Raw genomic sequence first — 16,890 nt, 5'->3', positions numbered from 1 at the left:
AGGCCACTATCACCCTCCACCCCTCCCCAACCAAACCAAAAACACTCCCTCTATATGTTGGAATATCACTTTAAGTCGACCTGCATGCTAATTAATGAATTTGTTTTGTGGTTAGACATAAAAAAACAACTCGTAAAAAGAGACATTGCAAAATAATAATAATATTGTGTAAGCAAAGCTTATGAAGACTTTAGAAAGACATAAGAATTATGTACACAAGTTCAGATGTTGTGAACATTTTTTTTGAAATCCTGATATCAATCAATATTGTATACATATGTATATATACATATGCATACACATCCCCACTATTTATCAGAGCAGCAGCTATTGGTCAGTCTGAGGAACTTTTTTTTCCAATTAATAACTGTTAAATATCCTTCAGCCGGTAAAAAGGACACAGGAGTTTAAAAGCTCAGAGAAAAGAGTAAATCAAAAACAATAAAGCAAATAAATTAAAACTCATTCACCAGTACACCATGTGAATACTATCTATCAGGAATCCTCAAGGACAAAATATAGTCATTCCTCTAAAAAAACAAACATTTGTTCTAAAAAGAATATATGCCATCCCACAGTTCCACAATGTAAAGTCATTCTTCTATGGAAATTAACACAAGCACACTGATAGACACTTTTCTTTGTTTATAGGCCACTTATTGAAAGGCCACTATCTTAAAAGATTTTGACATTAAAAAAAAAAACAAGAAATAAACATCCATGGCAAAAAGGAAGTAGACACTGGGGTTGACGTAGCTCGAGCAGCTTTATGGTTGATTTAGTGATGTTCACAGTTTCTTTTTCTCCTCACCAAACTGTCTCAGAAACTTGTCATAAGTGTTAAAGAGTATCAGAAAGGAGACGGTGTATCTGATGATGAGCAAAATGTCTGCACCCTTGTAACCATGCTAATGACACGATGAGGAGGAGACAGCAACAACAAAAAAGACCTGAGATCTTTATCTTTTTTTAAGGGGCTCTGCAAAAATAATGCATTTAGAAATTAGTTTTTTTCTTTTAAATGAGAGAGAAAAAAGCTGAAGCAACTGTTAGGATGGACTAGATCTGGGTAAAGACAGAATCTTGCCGTTTTTCTTTCCACCGTTCATATGCGTGTAGGGCACATGCTCCTCGTAGTTGCCCCGTAAGCCCACCGTGGGGCTATTGTCTCTACTGAGGTTCTCCTCTCGTTGGGAGCAGGATGAGGGGTCCAGTGGTATGCTCTCCATGTTCTCAAAGTCCATGTCGAACTCCTCGCTCTCGGGCAGTTTGTTCTCCTCGCTGTAGAAGAAGGAGACCTCTTGGAAGGAGGGATGCAGGTCGTCCTTGATCATCTCGATGATCTCGTGGAAGGTCGGCCGCATCTTGGGGTTGTACTGCCAACACATCTGCATGAGGTTGTGCCTGGAGAAGTGTAAAAGCAAAACAGGAATCAATCTTACAACCCAAACATCATTGTGCACTGGAAAGGCTTGCCCTGTCCTATAAAGTCTGGCAAACTAGCCGCATATCGTTATTTTCACATACAAATGAGCTTGTGATTCACCTCAAATGTTTGCCAGCAGTTTGCAGCTCTTCACCGATAGTGGTGAACCTGCAGCAAACCTTTGGCAACAATGGACAATTTGCCGCAAGTTTTCCACAAAGCTTATTTGTATGTGAAAATGATCAGTTCTGCAAATCTGCAATGAACTCCCAGTTTTTGAAGGCAGTTTTTCTAGACACACAGACAGTCCGCATATTTTGTAGTGCGCATTTGTCGAAGGTGTCCATACGTGCTCGCAGTCCAACTTGAAAAGTCCTCACCATGCTTAAACTAAACCAAGACTTGTTTTTGCTTGGTTATAAAGGCCAAAGTACACTTTGGTTTTCTGAAGTGACATATAATGAAGTATAACCAAAGTCTTTCAAGAAAGTCAGTCCACTGGCGGCCATATTTGGAACACTCCTGGGAGACTATTTCCAGTCATGACAGTGCAGCTCCTATCTACTTGAATGGGGGATCACCGAAATCTCAAAAACGGTTGGTCAAGATTACGATCAAAGAACATATTTCTAATCAGCAATAAAATCTGACAATGCTGGTAAATTGTGCTTTTTTTTACCTCAGATTACGCTAAAATAATAACATTTTCCCAGCTTGTATAGCTAATGCGCATGCGCGTTCTTGAGATGATTGACAGGCGATGTCCGGGCCTAAAAGGTGATTGGATCTTTTACCTGTAAGGCGGGACTTCCTTTCTACATCCGTTGACCGATGGGCACTAGAGCTTCTTGGTTGGGCGTTCCAATTTCTCCCATTCATTTTAATAGAATTGACTTGTTTCTGCTAAATAGTCTCTGGTATATCCTAGCCTTTAGACTTGGTCAACCAAGCTTCAACAGAAAGATCCACCTGGTCCAGCTTTAAAGCTTGGACAACTGAACCAAACCAGCGTCTTGGACCAGCATGACAGACATTCTAGCAGGACTCTACCCCAGCTTTAATGTGAATTACTTACATTCTTTCTGGACAGTTCTCTGGTCTGTCCAGGTATCCTCCGTCCATGACAAATTTGAGCACTTGCTCGTTGGACAGTCCCTGGTAAGGCTGCTCGGCAAGCGTGCTGATCTCCCATAATACCACTCCAAAAGACCTGAAGTCAACAGATGAATTACATCAACAAAGGTGCATTACAGTGCTGCCAGATGGAAGATTTGTACAGTGACTTGGCACTTCCTCATCCTTTGACCACTGCGGTTCTGCAGGGCATCAAAATCACCTCAAATCACTTCTCTGAAAAATGCTTTTAAAGTTGCTCCCCTAGAAATGTGGTTTGCAAAACATATTGTACACATGGCCAGAAAACAGTGTGAAGTACCCACCAGCAGTCTGAGTGAGCAGTGAAAACGCCATCTTTAAGAGACTCTGGCGCCATCCACCTGACGGGCAGCAACCCCTTACCACCCTTACGATAGTAATCAGTCTCGTAGATGTCTCTGGTCATGCCAAAATCTGAAAATACGGAAATCAAGACATTTTAGACACCCTTTCAACCATAAATATAACTCTAAAAATATTTTTCTTAGTAAAAATCATCAATAATCAACACATAAAAGATAATTCACCACTAATCCTAGTAGCTTTATCAACACTGTGTCCTTGCCAGGCTTGACGTGATAAATCATTAGCGATAAATCTTTTCTTACATTTTATTTTTATTTGAGCTTCTGTCCAAATCAGCTGCGACCAGCTTGGTTTCCATCTTTACTACATTGCATCTCAATGATCCAAAATTCCTTTTAAAATAAGCTGCATAATTCTTTGATGCTGGAAACTTGTTGCACCTTGTTTGGACATGGTATAAGGGTGAAGTTTAGAATCAATGTATTCTTCTTTACCTCCAATTTTTACTGTGAAATCTTCAGCCACCATGCAGTTTCTGGCAGCAAGATCTCTGTGTACAAACTTCTTAGCGTTGAGGTATGCCATGCCATCTGCTATCTCCGCCGCCATTTGGATCATCTCCTTGAGGGTTGGCGGTGGACGGCCTGGGTTATTCTGTTAAAAAAAACGTGATCAACGGTCACAACTACATCTTCTTTCTATTTTCCCTTCTATCAGTTTTGGGTAAATAAGCATTTCCCTAACAGCACATGGCATTATATTATGCATTGTACAATTACAACCCCTTTAGGTGGACAGGCTCATGTAAGAGAGGTGGTGTAACAAAACTGAGGGCTCGTTTGGGATATGACCCCAGAGCTCTCGAATAATTCATTAAAAAACATTAACACAAACATAAGGATTGTTCTAAAACACCAATAGGAAATCTTACTTCAGCATCACGTCTCAGACTACGCAGGTAGCTTTTCAGATCTCCATGGGTCATCAGCTCCATGACAACCAATGATGGTTGCCCCTTAGAGACCACACCTAGCAAACGAACCTAGGAAAATACACGTAAAAGTTATACAACATTGTTTTAGCCTTGAAAATGCTAATAACCCCACAAACAACTTCGTACTCACCACATGATGGCAGCTAAAGGCTTTCATGACAGACGCTTCATTTAGGAACTCGATCCTCTCGCGCAGACTTGCCGACTCGTTAACGGTTTTTATGGCCACTCGTGTATCGGGCTCGCCCTTCACAATGTCTTTAGCGATGCCTTCATACACCATTCCGAACGAGCCTTGACCGAGTTCTCTCATAACGTTGATCTTCTCGCGAGGCACCTCCCATTCATCTGGAATGTACACTGCAAACAAACACACAAACTCAATAATACTACGACAAAGCAGACATGCTACATTTTATTCTAGTGCCGCAACTAACAACTACTTTGGAAATCCCTTATTCTGTTGATAAATTTCAAGAAGAATCTTTTGATGAATCTTATTTTATGCTCTTATTTGAACAATGTGCAAAATGAAGGCTATTAAAATAATAGTAGCCTTTGGGTCACATCCAAAATTATATCTTACCATCATTTGCGCTAATGTATTCTGGATTGGAAGATGCAATTAAGGGGCCAGTCGGTCCTTCAGTTTGTCTAGGGGAAAAGACATATATTTGAATACATTTAAGAGACCATTAACTGTTGGATAAAATTATTTTTCAGTTTGTTTTATACATACTTCTTCTTAAGGACAATGAAGACTGTACTGGCTAGAAACAGCAAAACAATGAAGCATATGACCGGGGCAATGATGATTTTCATGTTCATTTCCCCTGCAAAAACACGGCTTGTATTAAAAACCAAGAATGGCCAAAATAACAGCAAACAACAAATAACATAATAAAGATGGTCAAACGTACTGTCTGGAACAGAGAAGTATGCAGGCTCCGTCCAGGAACCGTTGCCAGCCAGCGAGGTGGCGCGGATTCTTACGCTGTAATTTCCAGGATGCCCTACTCTTAATCGACAACCATGATTTTTCACGTAAGTGATTCTGGAGACACAGATTTGATCCTCCTGCAAGACAGAGAGGAGGTCAAATCAACATTATTTAAATTATGTGTTTGAAGACATTTGATATTGGACTCCTTAAACAAATTCTTAATTCAATGTAAAGTGTGGAATGCATAATGAATTATATTTCATATTGTTTGCTCTGCAGAGATGTAGGACCCAGTGCATTCTGCCACACAAGCTCAGCTAGTTTTTTAAAGCTACCCCTTTCTAGTCAATTTATGCTGTTGCCATAGCAACAGAAATACTACTACAGTTGCGTGGTAGTGGTTCCTAAAAACACATATCTTCACCTAAATTATACTTAAAGACTCACAAGTACTAAGTGTAAAAATACTTCAAATTATCTTAATATATATTGTGTATTTACATAGTGTAATCTACAAAAATAACTGACTGAAGAATTCTGTGATTTACCAGTCAAGATGAACTAATCCAGAGAGCTGTGTATTAACACAGGTAAAACGGTTTTAACCTTTGTGTGAATTAGTTTGAGATTAGCAAATTGATTTTACACTTACATAATTATCGGACATCCTTAGGTACTTGACTTCATACAGTATGATCATGCCATTGGGTGCTCTTGGCTCCTGCCATTTGATATAGACAAACTCCGGTTCTTCAGGAAGAATTTCATGAGTCACCGCGCCAATGATGTCATCCGCTTTTACTAAGGACACACACAATTGAGCATAAGAGTCGACTTATTAGAACAAGAATTCAAACCTCTCTATGTATTGCATTCTAAAATCATGTTGAGGGTAACGCCACCATGTGGTCAAAGCATCCTACATTCAGGCATAGTGCGGGCACTGACAAATGTAGGCAAGCTGCAGCGGCTCTGGTCTGTTTGTTTGTTGCAAGCCAGGATCTCGATCTTGTAGCTGGTGAAGTGGAGCAGGTTGGAGATGACAATGGACTCTTTGGCGCTGACCGTGAACACCAGCTTCCGACTCTTGTCCTCCTCTGGGCTCAGAGTAGTGGAGATGTTGGGTAGGATGGAGGGCGTGGTCAGAAAGTTCGGCAAGGTAGCATTAGCCATGGCAACTGAGCGGCGACGTCGTGAGTGTCTGCAGATTGACAGTGCAGATTGAACTGTGTGAGTCACAGCGAACAGACCAAATGAATCAATTGAACATTCCTAACCCTTGCATGGTGAAATTCAGTCATATCAATGTAAATCTGCGCAATCAGGAATTTCGCCTGATGGACTTCCAGTGCTGAAGAAATTTCCTGATGCAAAATTGTGTGGGGGTTCAAGATTGGTGAACTTTGACATTTGACATTGACCAATAGCTATAGCTTGGTTTGGCAGTGACCTCTGTGTGGGCAATCCTTTGTACATAGCACATGCAGGTTTCACATGTGTTTCACATCCACCCATGCCTTTTTGGCCTGGAAAATTTTGCCGTTCAAGGGTGAGTGTGACAAATCCTTGACCCTAACTAGTTAAAAGTGGAACGTAGCATCAGTTGCTGGGTAAAGATCGCTGCAATCACCCAATGCACCCCTACAGAGAAATGGACGATTTGCTTTGTTCACAAGCTGCTTTAGATGCAACAGTCAGAAGTTATAACAAACTTCCAATTCACACATGATGTTGGCAAGTTACATTTTATTTTAGACAGAGGTGGAAAATTAAGTGGCTGTGCAACCCGACATACATGAAAGGGATGTCCGTTAACTAAACGTACGTTGCATCAGGCATTTCCAGTGTAGACAGCATTGTTGATTACGATGGGAGCGATATAGTTTTGTGTTATCTAGATATGGTTTGCATCAGTCTTGCCAGAATAAATTTCTGTTGTTCTGAATGTTATGTGCCTCTGATGATAGAGGCTCCTGGTTTGAGGCCAGTGGGTTTCAGAGAGTCTCCCACAACTGTATTTTCTGCAGTGGAAATACGTGGAACCGTTCCAAATTGTACTCTGGTACCCGCATCTGAACACTGTCAGTAAAAAAGGTTTTTTTTAGTGGCCTTTGCTTTAAAATAAAAGGTTGGCATACCTTTGAAATTTTCTTTCTGTCTAGGAACAAACAATAAACTAGAAAATCAGTATATGGACCCATAGATCCTTGATGTTGAACAGCATGATAAAGACACATTTCAAACTACAGCAGTCTATTCATTCAACTGAGAACAAGATTAAACCACAGCAGGAACACACCTGGCAGGATATTACTCTTTATGGCTGCACTCCAGACTGGCACATATAGAGCAGGTACCGGCAGCTATTGCTACAAGATGGTTTTTACAGGGGAGCATTCAGTGTGAACTGCCACTTAATCTGTTGCTTAAAGCAAAGCTTCATGATTGAATGATGTGAAGAGATGCCTCTGAATTTCGTGCAATTTTTCATCCACCTAACTCTGGTCCCTTAAGCAAGCAAGAGGCCTTTTTAATTACAGACTTTAAAACACAAACCTGCAGCACTTGAATTAGGCCTCACAGATGGTCGAATAAGCACCCTGCACTGTGTAAATATCTAGAGGATACTAAGAATAGCAGAAGGAAACTGTCACGACAAAAGCATCTTACTTGGGTTCAAAGACTTCGTTGTGGAGGTAGTTCTCAAAGGTCTTGCGGAACTCAGTCTCTTCGGCTTCCTTCTTCAGCTGAGTCTCAGTTTTGGGGCAGGCACAGCAGTTGCTTGTCTGGCCAGGCACCTCTGTCTGGTTCCACTTTTGTTCTTCCTCTGTGTCGTACTGCGCAGGCGTACGAGACGGCACTTTCATCCCTGTACAGAGAGAGGGAGTGGGCGCAAACGAATGAGACATCAGTCAGCAAATATGCTGCATTGCAATCAAGGTCGGATGTCAACTAGGGATGTGCATGGACAGTCGACATTCGGTTAACTGTTCAACGCACCACTATTCGCACATCAAAAGCACTATTCGGTTATTCTACATGTGCAATAGAGGTCTTCAACCCGATCTGAACTCAATGAGTTCCGACAAACCGTGGGGTTTTCCGGCCAGGTTTGGGTCAGTTTTTCAAGTGTAGAAATTCAGACTTTTAGCTGAATGGAAAACAGCTTTCTCATGTCTAGTGGTTTATGGAATATTTCACATGAAATGGGCGTACCTTGCTGGCAGTAGTCATACTTGTAGAATTCAATGTCCTCTTCCTGTTTCTGGCAGAAGACCAGGTAGTGGGTGATGTTGCCGTTGGGATCGGAAGGTGGCTTCCACTTGAGGATGATCTGTGAGGAGGAGTTGGAGGAGGAGATGGGGTCCAGAGGTACCGAGGGTCCTATTACATAGTAAAAACAGAGTAGGGCAACGTCAGTGATGTGGGAAGTCAGTTATTGGTTCTCAGATGACAAGCTTTCACAAGTCATTTAATTCATATCTCACTAAGGGTCTGATGGACTGAACCAATATAAAGAATATAAATGTTTGTTACCGGTGGCCAAAGAAATCAAAAGGATACACAAATCACAAGATGCCTGTGAGATCATGTATTAAAAGTAAATTTTTTGTGACTTGACATGATCCGGACTCGTGCTGCCACTATTTTGGAGCATACGGTATGTGTTAACCACTACGCCAATAACAGGGGCAAACATCTCTGGAGTAATTTGGGGTTAAGTGCCCTGCTCAAGTGCCACTTGAACCTATAACCTCTCAATTGCCTGGCCAACTCTTTGACCACTAGGCTACACCACTCCACAAACGTACGTGTTGCATTGGTGCGGACGTAGATGATCTCGCTCTTTGCGCCGCGGACCTGGTGATCATCAGATGCGGCAAGCTGGGTCTTGACCATGATGGCGTACTGGGTCCAGGGTTTTAGAGGCATGATGAGATGTCCCGGTTCTGCCTGCTCTTTACCCTCTGTGGCGCGTTGCGGCGGATCAACATCAGCTATTGCCCAACTGTTAGAGCCACAAGCATCCTGACCATCATATTCAGTCACATTCTTATAAGGCCTGAAGGGAAAGGAGGTATCGGTTCATTATTAATTAAATAATTAGTACAGTCTTTCTATGCTTAATGATCAAGGTAAAGTACTGTGCCAAGACAAGTATAACATAGACAGGTTATTAACTTATTAGAACACCATCTGAATACTCACGCTTCCTTATAGAAGACCATGAACCCCAGCAGGTCTCTAAAATCTGGTGGCCAGAACGGCTCCCATATAATAAGTATCTTATCGTGGGATTTGCGGATTTTTGTGAATCGGAGAACTTGATTTTCACCTGAAAGACAGTATCTATGTTAGTCATTTGAGATCTGGTTTGACATGAAGGTCATGTTGCACTGATATAAACAGGGACAAACACCATGATAATATGGGTCTTACAAAAGGCCTGGTCTCCATAAGTAGGGATGTTGATTTCGTTTCTGGGAACCCTGTCTTTGGTCCCGGTCACCTCTTCCATCCGGAGGATCTCAGCTTTGCAGAGTTTTGAGTTGTGGAGGAAGAACATCCTGCCCTGAAGGATGGTCAGGTTGTGTTTGGACCAGTCCCACAGCTGTCTTAGGTTCTGGTTGTCCAGAGCATAGAACGAATAGTTCCTGCAAAGACAATATGCCTTTAAATTAAAATTCTCAGAGTTATCAACATACATTAAATCAGTTCCTTTGGAGCTCTCCAGTGATGGAAAACCTTAACAACCTTCATTAGAAATAACGTGTGTAGTTGTGTGAATGTAAAAGGTAACTTTTAACATTTACGCATGTCCGCCAATTCTGGAGTTTACCATACACCTAAACAATGGTGTTACGTACCCAACTTCCTGGGTTTCACCACGGATAACACGCAGTTTGCGGAGGAAGGAGAGAGAGACGAGTGCGTACGCTCTGCGGATGCTCAGGTAGCCTGTGATCTCTTCCAGCTGGCCCAAACTGGCCTCCAGCTCTGCTGCGATATTATCTATGGAACAGAAAGCATGGATTTACTTGCATCAGTAACCTCCACATATGTCATTTTACACATGACTAAGCATCAGCTACATCAGCTATGTACTTATTGCTAGTTTAGGTAAGCTACATTTTACTCCAATCACAAAAAAAAAAAAAAAAAAAAAAAAAAAAAAAACACCTTACACGTTTCGGCAATCTGCAGGCATGTTTAAATGCATGTATAATTGACCATTGTCTCAGCTAACTGATTTCTTACATAGTTGTGCTACTTAAATGTCTCTTGTATCACTTTGCGCTCTCTTCTCACATAATAAAATCATTTTGGCTCAAATCAATATTTCATATTTATTTGGTAAGTAGCCGTGCAATAAGCAGGATAAATGTACAATCTGTTGGTCATTGTTCCAGAATAAGCCCTTCAGGATGATACAAGACCCTCGAGTGTAAATTAGAACGCTTATAATTTGACAAATATTGTAAGTATGCATTTGAATTCATACACTGTATAATTGTTACATTCTGTTGTCAGAAAATTGCATTTTTCTTGTCTGTTAACTTTACCAATTCATTGGTAACACTTTACAATAAGGTACTAACATTTGTTAAAACATTAGGGATCAAAAGCATACAATCATTAATTGTTAATATTGACTTGGTTAATGTTCATTGTTCATGTTAGTTCATATTGCATTAACTAATGTTAACTTATACAACTTTAATTGTAAAAATGTATAGAAATTAACGCTAACCAAGATTAGTAAATGCTTTGAAGTATTTTTCATTGTTAGTGTTAACCACTGTGTTCACTAATGTTAACAAAAACAACCTTATTGTACAGTTTGACCAATTCATTAATAATTACAAAATAAAAGAGAGAAAAGGTGGTTCAGATAACATTTGTAGTTAAATAATTAGACTTAAACACACAAGAAACATCTTTTTGGGGTATGTATAAATAAAATGGCAAAATTCTTAACATTAAAATTCTTACATTTAAATTCTTAAAATTAAAACAGCTTAATTGATGACAAAATAAATATATTAAATACAAATTTCTGGGTAACACTTTACAATAAGGTTGTATCTGTTAACATTAGTTAACGCAATAGTTAACATGAACTAGCAATAAACAATACTTTTACAGCATTTATTAATCTTGGTTAGTGTTCATTTCCACACACTAATATAGTTTTTACTTAAGTTGTCTTATAAGATTAAATTCGTTAATGCAATATATACAGTACTAACATGACCAAACAACGAGCAATAGTATTTTGATAAATTAACATTAACAAAGATGAATAAATTATGTACATTTAAATTGTTCATTGTTAGTTCAAGAAACCAAATGGATTAATAATGTTGACATAAAACCTTATTATAAAGTGTTAGCAGTTTTTGTAAAATGACAATATTGATCAGTGCTGTGTATCAAATCAACGTGTCAACAGTGAAACATGAGGTTCAAATGAACAATTTCTATACTCACTTCCTCCACGAATTTTGATGATCAGACTCCCGTTGAGAATCGTGCAGCCTCGAAGAGCCTGAGCCGCTGTTACCGAGTCCACCGTCTTCACTCCCGTACACAGTTTAGGACAGCGACCGGCACACGGAATGCAGTTCAGCCTAAATAAACCATGACATCAATGTTTTATTTAAAGCTGAAATTAATTTAAGTCATTTAATATGTAATTTTTTACATGTTAAAATACTTTCTCTTCTCCTAGGTTCAAAGTGTAAACACTGTGCAAATTTAAAAATTTGCACTGTTTGTTTGAGCATCCCGACAAACCCGACACAGCAACGTTGGCTCAACCAATGGCGTGAGTTTGGGATTTTCAGACGGGGTAAATGTTTGCGAAACATTCTGAAAACGCTCATTATTTTAGCAATTCTGCGTGGTGATGCTAGTGGCACAGGAATTACACACTACCTTTAAGTGGAATGAGTGAACATCAGACAATAAAGCATGCCTGAAGATGTTCAAAGAGAATAACAGCTTTTCAACATGTCTGACTAAGGCTTAGTGCACGCATTTACGATAGTGTTATAATACACAAACTGGCATTTCAAGAAGTTTTGCAATGCAATTTCATGCAGTGCTTTGGGGCAAAACTTATTGTTCCTGCCTAGTAAGTATCATGTCACCTGCACTGTTGCCATGGTTATGTTTGGAACAAACTCAAAAAACGCTGTAACGGATTCCGCACTCCATTTCAATTTTGCTTTAATGCAAAAATATATTGATTTCAAAAGCTACTGAGACAGTTCTGTAGGGGTCAACGAGGGCAAACATGAAAACACAATTCCAATGAGACAAAACAAAATACCAAGGATAGTTGTGTTGGCCCAGACTCAGAAGAATGCAATGGCTGCAGTTGTTGAGTAGGATCTTTCAGGCAGCTTTCCAGAAATGGAATTTTACAGGAGACTCATAGGCCGCCAGAGTGCCTCACAAACACTTTGAAGTATGCAACCTCCGCATTACAGCAAACATCCAACTCTATCTTTCCATGCCGTGTAAAGAAAACAGGAGCCAACTAAGGAGATGAGCCTAGCAAAGCAAAACAAGGCCTCCTGATGCAACTTTCATACTGTATATTTTGCGGCAAAGAACATGCGCTTAGGGCGTAAAATACAGATTGAATCCCCCCCCAAAGGTTAAAAAAAAAAAATGGTGTTTTTCTTTTTTTCTTTACAAAATTATACATAACACATAAGGAAGATATCAATAGAATTTTAAAACCTTTTGGTAATCAAAAAGGTTTGACTGAAGTAGTCAGAGCGTGCATTTTCACCTGCCACCAATTACACCTTTACGAACAGAAATTGCATTCGCCTTAGGAGCTAACCAAATTTTTATCATATTTTACCAAAGTTACTTTCAAGGCAAGTCAGTCCACTCAATGGCCATCTAGGGAACACTCCTGGGCAGCTATTTTTTTTTTTTAATGGATACAATCGTCATACAAGAACATCTCCAATCTATTCGAATGGAGAAAGACAGAAATCTACAAAACGGTTGGTCAAAGTTACGACCAAATAAAATTTCAGTAACAATCGGCAGTAATCTGACAACAATGTTATCATAAATTGTGCTTCTTTACCTCAGATCACACTTAAAAAACCCTATTTTACTGGCGGAACCAGCTAATGAGCATACAAGTTATAGGCGGCAGGCGATGCTAATATCGAAAAAGTGATTGGCTCTTTAAACTGTGAGGCGGGACTTCCTTTTCATCCACCATATTGGGTGTTCCGATTTCTCCCATTCATTTTAATACAAGTGGTCTGTCTTTGGCTAATAAGTCTCTGGTTTTTCAAAGTAAATACACTAAACAGGTTTAAGATGTAGTTGTTGCTTGAACAAATTCGTGAGTAGTGACCAGTGTCATTATTTATTAATACAGATTGATATACACATCACAAAAAAACTTAAAACATAAAAAAATTAAACATAAAATAAAACATAAAAGATAAAAGAAAAAAGGCATTATGGTTTGTGCATGATTGAGCCCCAAAAATTACCTATATATATAGAAAATAGTATCGTATAATTCGCACTCAGCGAGCTTTGAACTGCTTTAAAAGATATAGAGAAGGAAAACTTGAAAACATTATGATGGAACATCAACATAATCATATTAAAGCATTTTCTTAATTCAGCTGCTTAATTTGGAAAAAAGTCAAATAAATCCACGTTTTTTGGGGGATGCCAGATAATAATATTACCTAAAATCACTCAAATCTTCAATATTCCCCCTTCCTCCATTTAATAATTCCTGTTCTAATTCTGCCAAGGATTAAACGATGACTCTTGGGGACAGAAGCAGGTGAAGACAGAATTTAGAGATCTCAAAGAATCTTAAGACTTAACAACACTTTACCATGATCATAGCATTCCCATTTTAGGAATTAATTTAATTGAAAACCAAAAAAACAAGACAAGAAGCCACAGAAATGATCAAAAGAGGGGCAATTGTTCATTCACAAATTAGTGTTTTCCTCTCTCTGATTCTTCTTCCTCCTTCCCACCCACCAAAGAACAATCCTGCTCTTTAATCCCACTTCCAGTTTTGGAATTCCGAGGCTATGCAGATTCGTTTAAAACCTAAGACAACGATGCCTAAGGCGATCCATATGATACTGTACACACTGGCAATAAACCCAAATTTTTTGACGTTTCTATACCACTGAAGTTCTTCCTACTGTGCCATATTTTCTTTCGGGAAAATAACAGGTGGGGAACATGGAGGGTACACTAGGGATAAATCGATGCAAAGGCTGGGGGGTGCTGTGTTTTGGAACGCTACTTACTACAGCATGACTGCCTCTCACAAAGGCGAAAAGTGACCGGACGAAAAAAACAAACGAATTACGTCACTCAAAACAAAATTCCTGGAAAAGAGATATGCCACCAAGCTTCCTAAACTACAGTCCCTCAAATGTAGGGACAAAAGGCCACTGCAAAACAAGCACCCCGAGACCCCTCCACCGATAACAAAGGCTGCCATTGTTCCCACGAGGCTGCGGTTTACCAGCATGGACTCCCGTTTGCAGCGTTAATTCTGTTTATTCGTCTGTTAATAACACCCACACATGAAGTTGGACACGCAAGTCAGCATGTGTGTGTGCAAGCTTCCGAATATTTCCAGGACAGAGTTGGGCTCAAACAGGGCCATGGGTGTCGCCTTCTGACATGCAATGTTGTTTTGGTTTGGAGTGCAATTTGTATCACCCGTCCTGAAAAGCTTATTATAGTTCTGCTTAGCCTTGACAAATTCAGGCAAATTGCAAATGACAATCTGGGTGGCATTTACTCAAGCTCTTAACTCTTGACACCAGTCGTTATAATTTGCTTATTTTCAATTTGTCATGACTAACAAAGACAAACAATATGATTGTTCCTGAGCATTTATACCTTGTTGGTCCAGTTGAGCGTAACAACTGCTTCTTTAATTTGCTAGATAACCAAAACAAATAACAGTTTTAACCAGTCACATTAATGTTATTTTTAGTGATTGACAGTATGACCAAAATTTTATTCAGCATCACAGATTTAGTGGGACGGGGGGAGCTATAGTAAAATACTTTACAGATAACATAACTTCATGGACACAAACCAAAAGATATGATTATCCTTAAAAAAAGAAAAGTTCACCATCAGTGCAAAAACAGCTTCAAACTGTGCAACAATAGAAAAAATTATACTATAAAACAAATACTTGCGACTAACTTCTGATTGGAGTTAGTCGCAAGTTAAAGGCATACTCCTTGTTTAGTATGAGTTAAGCTCAATCAACACCACTGTGGCATTGCTGACTACCACCAAAAATAATTTAGACTTTTTTCTCTGGGTTCCAGTGGAAGTGAATGGGGCCAATCCATAAACATTAAAATACTGTTTCAAAAGTATAGCCACAAGACATAAACAATGTGCGTTAACATGTAAAAAAAATAAAAAAAATTACAAAATCTTTAGGAAAACGTCTACTGATGATGTGTATTAAAATAAGATACATTTTGATTTCATGTTAACCAGTTAATACAACATTATTTTAAAGATGAAAACTAAAAACGAAGAATGGTACATACGTGGTGGAGTTCATGGTGGTGTATCCAGAAGGGCATTCAGGGATACAGGCCCCGTTGTGGATGACGTACTCGTGGCAATCACTGCTCTTGCCCTTGCACTGGTTGTGTAGGTCCTGGCAGAATTTAAAGGACACGCAGCGCCATCCCTTGAAGGTGTAGTAGCCCGGCGGGCAGCGTTCCACGCAGGTGTCGCCAAACAGGAAGTTGCGACAAGCAACACATTTGGTTGAGTTCCCTGGCACAGAGCAGCCACCCAGACACTGGTCGTGACAGCACTCCTTATGGGGGGTGCAGGCACCATTCTTGCATTCAGAAGGGCAAACTGAAAAAAAAAAAAAGAGAAAACACAAAGACAGTCATTACCTTAATTTTCTGCAGTATTCTTTAAGCATAAGTCTGGACTCCAAAGCCACACTTAAAGATGTATAATCAAGACATTAACACATAATACACTTTTCAAGCAAAACATTTCACAAAAAGTAGTTTATTCAGTTTGAAATAATAAAAATAAAAAAAGATAAATTGTTAAAATCTTTTTTTTTTTTCTCCCAATTTGGAATGCCCAATTCCCAATGTGCTTTTAAGTCCTTGTGGTGGCGTAGTGATTCGCCTCAATCCGGGTGGCGGAGGACAAATCCCAGTTGCCTCCACATCTGAGATCGTCAACCATCAACCATCTTATCACGTGGCTTGTTGAGCGCATTACCACGGAGACATAGCGCGTGTGGAGGCTTCACGCCACCCACCACGGCATCCACGCTCAACTCACTACGCGCCCCACCGTGAACGAACCACATTATAGCGACCACGAGGAGGTTACCCCATGTGACTCTACCCTCCCTAGCAACCGGGTCAATTTGGTTGCTTAGGAGACCTGGCTGGAGTCACTCAGCACGCCCTGGGATTCGAACTAGCGAACTCCAGGGGTGGTAGCCAGCGTCTTTTACCACTGAACTGCCCAGGCTCCCTAAATTGTTCAAATTTTAGACAAAATTATTTGGACGCTTTCTAGTCATCAAATATTTGTGGATCGTGCCCATAGTTAATGTAATGAACTACACCTATATTTTGAAATTTTGCATTGATAAAAAAACCGAAGCTTATTTTTAGGACAGTATAAGATTTTTTCAATTTCCAAAATTACTTTAATTTTTTTTTTTTTTTTTTTAAGTCAATATAAAAGGCATTATTGTATTTTTTCACATTACTTTTATTTTGTTTGCATTACAGTAATGAAAAATTAAGAGGAACTGTGCCCACTGTCATGAAAATAATGCAAAATGTATTTTCTACTTTAAACAAAATGACATTTCTAATATATGTATTTTGATTTTGGGGTGAAATATGACCAAGACATGTTCACCCGAGTTCTTGAAATGGTGATGAATCAATATACTGTATATCATCTATAGCGTATTAAAAAAAAATCACATTTGATAAAACAATTGATAAGTTGCATCAAAAG

General features: G+C 39.4%; 1 protein-coding gene across 1 annotated transcript in view; it reads right to left on the bottom strand.

Annotated features, from left to right (window-relative positions):
- Positions 1-1,049: 1,049 nt before the first annotated feature.
- insrb (insulin receptor b) overlaps positions 1,050-16,890 on the bottom strand; it is an 81,557-nt gene continuing 65,716 nt past the window's right edge. The window contains exons 3-21 of the mRNA XM_051695468.1: positions 15,426-15,747; positions 11,317-11,456; positions 9,693-9,837; positions 9,265-9,479; positions 9,034-9,160; positions 8,637-8,887; positions 8,041-8,208; positions 7,495-7,693; positions 5,748-6,025; positions 5,477-5,625; positions 4,802-4,958; positions 4,621-4,714; positions 4,468-4,535; positions 4,012-4,241; positions 3,819-3,929; positions 3,382-3,541; positions 2,866-2,995; positions 2,502-2,636; positions 1,050-1,404 (exon numbers count right to left, since the gene is read on the bottom strand). Of these exons, the coding sequence (XP_051551428.1) occupies positions 1,050-1,404; positions 2,502-2,636; positions 2,866-2,995; positions 3,382-3,541; positions 3,819-3,929; positions 4,012-4,241; positions 4,468-4,535; positions 4,621-4,714; positions 4,802-4,958; positions 5,477-5,625; positions 5,748-6,025; positions 7,495-7,693; positions 8,041-8,208; positions 8,637-8,887; positions 9,034-9,160; positions 9,265-9,479; positions 9,693-9,837; positions 11,317-11,456; positions 15,426-15,747 (3,434 nt within the window). The remainder of the gene's footprint in view (positions 1,405-2,501; positions 2,637-2,865; positions 2,996-3,381; positions 3,542-3,818; positions 3,930-4,011; positions 4,242-4,467; positions 4,536-4,620; positions 4,715-4,801; positions 4,959-5,476; positions 5,626-5,747; positions 6,026-7,494; positions 7,694-8,040; positions 8,209-8,636; positions 8,888-9,033; positions 9,161-9,264; positions 9,480-9,692; positions 9,838-11,316; positions 11,457-15,425; positions 15,748-16,890) is intronic.

Source organism: Myxocyprinus asiaticus, chromosome 50, assembly GCF_019703515.2.
Source record: "Myxocyprinus asiaticus isolate MX2 ecotype Aquarium Trade chromosome 50, UBuf_Myxa_2, whole genome shotgun sequence".
Classification (NCBI taxonomy): domain Eukaryota; kingdom Metazoa; phylum Chordata; class Actinopteri; order Cypriniformes; family Catostomidae; genus Myxocyprinus; species Myxocyprinus asiaticus.
The sequence above is the reverse complement of the archived record's forward strand: the minus strand, read 5'-3'. Positions and strand labels throughout refer to the sequence as shown.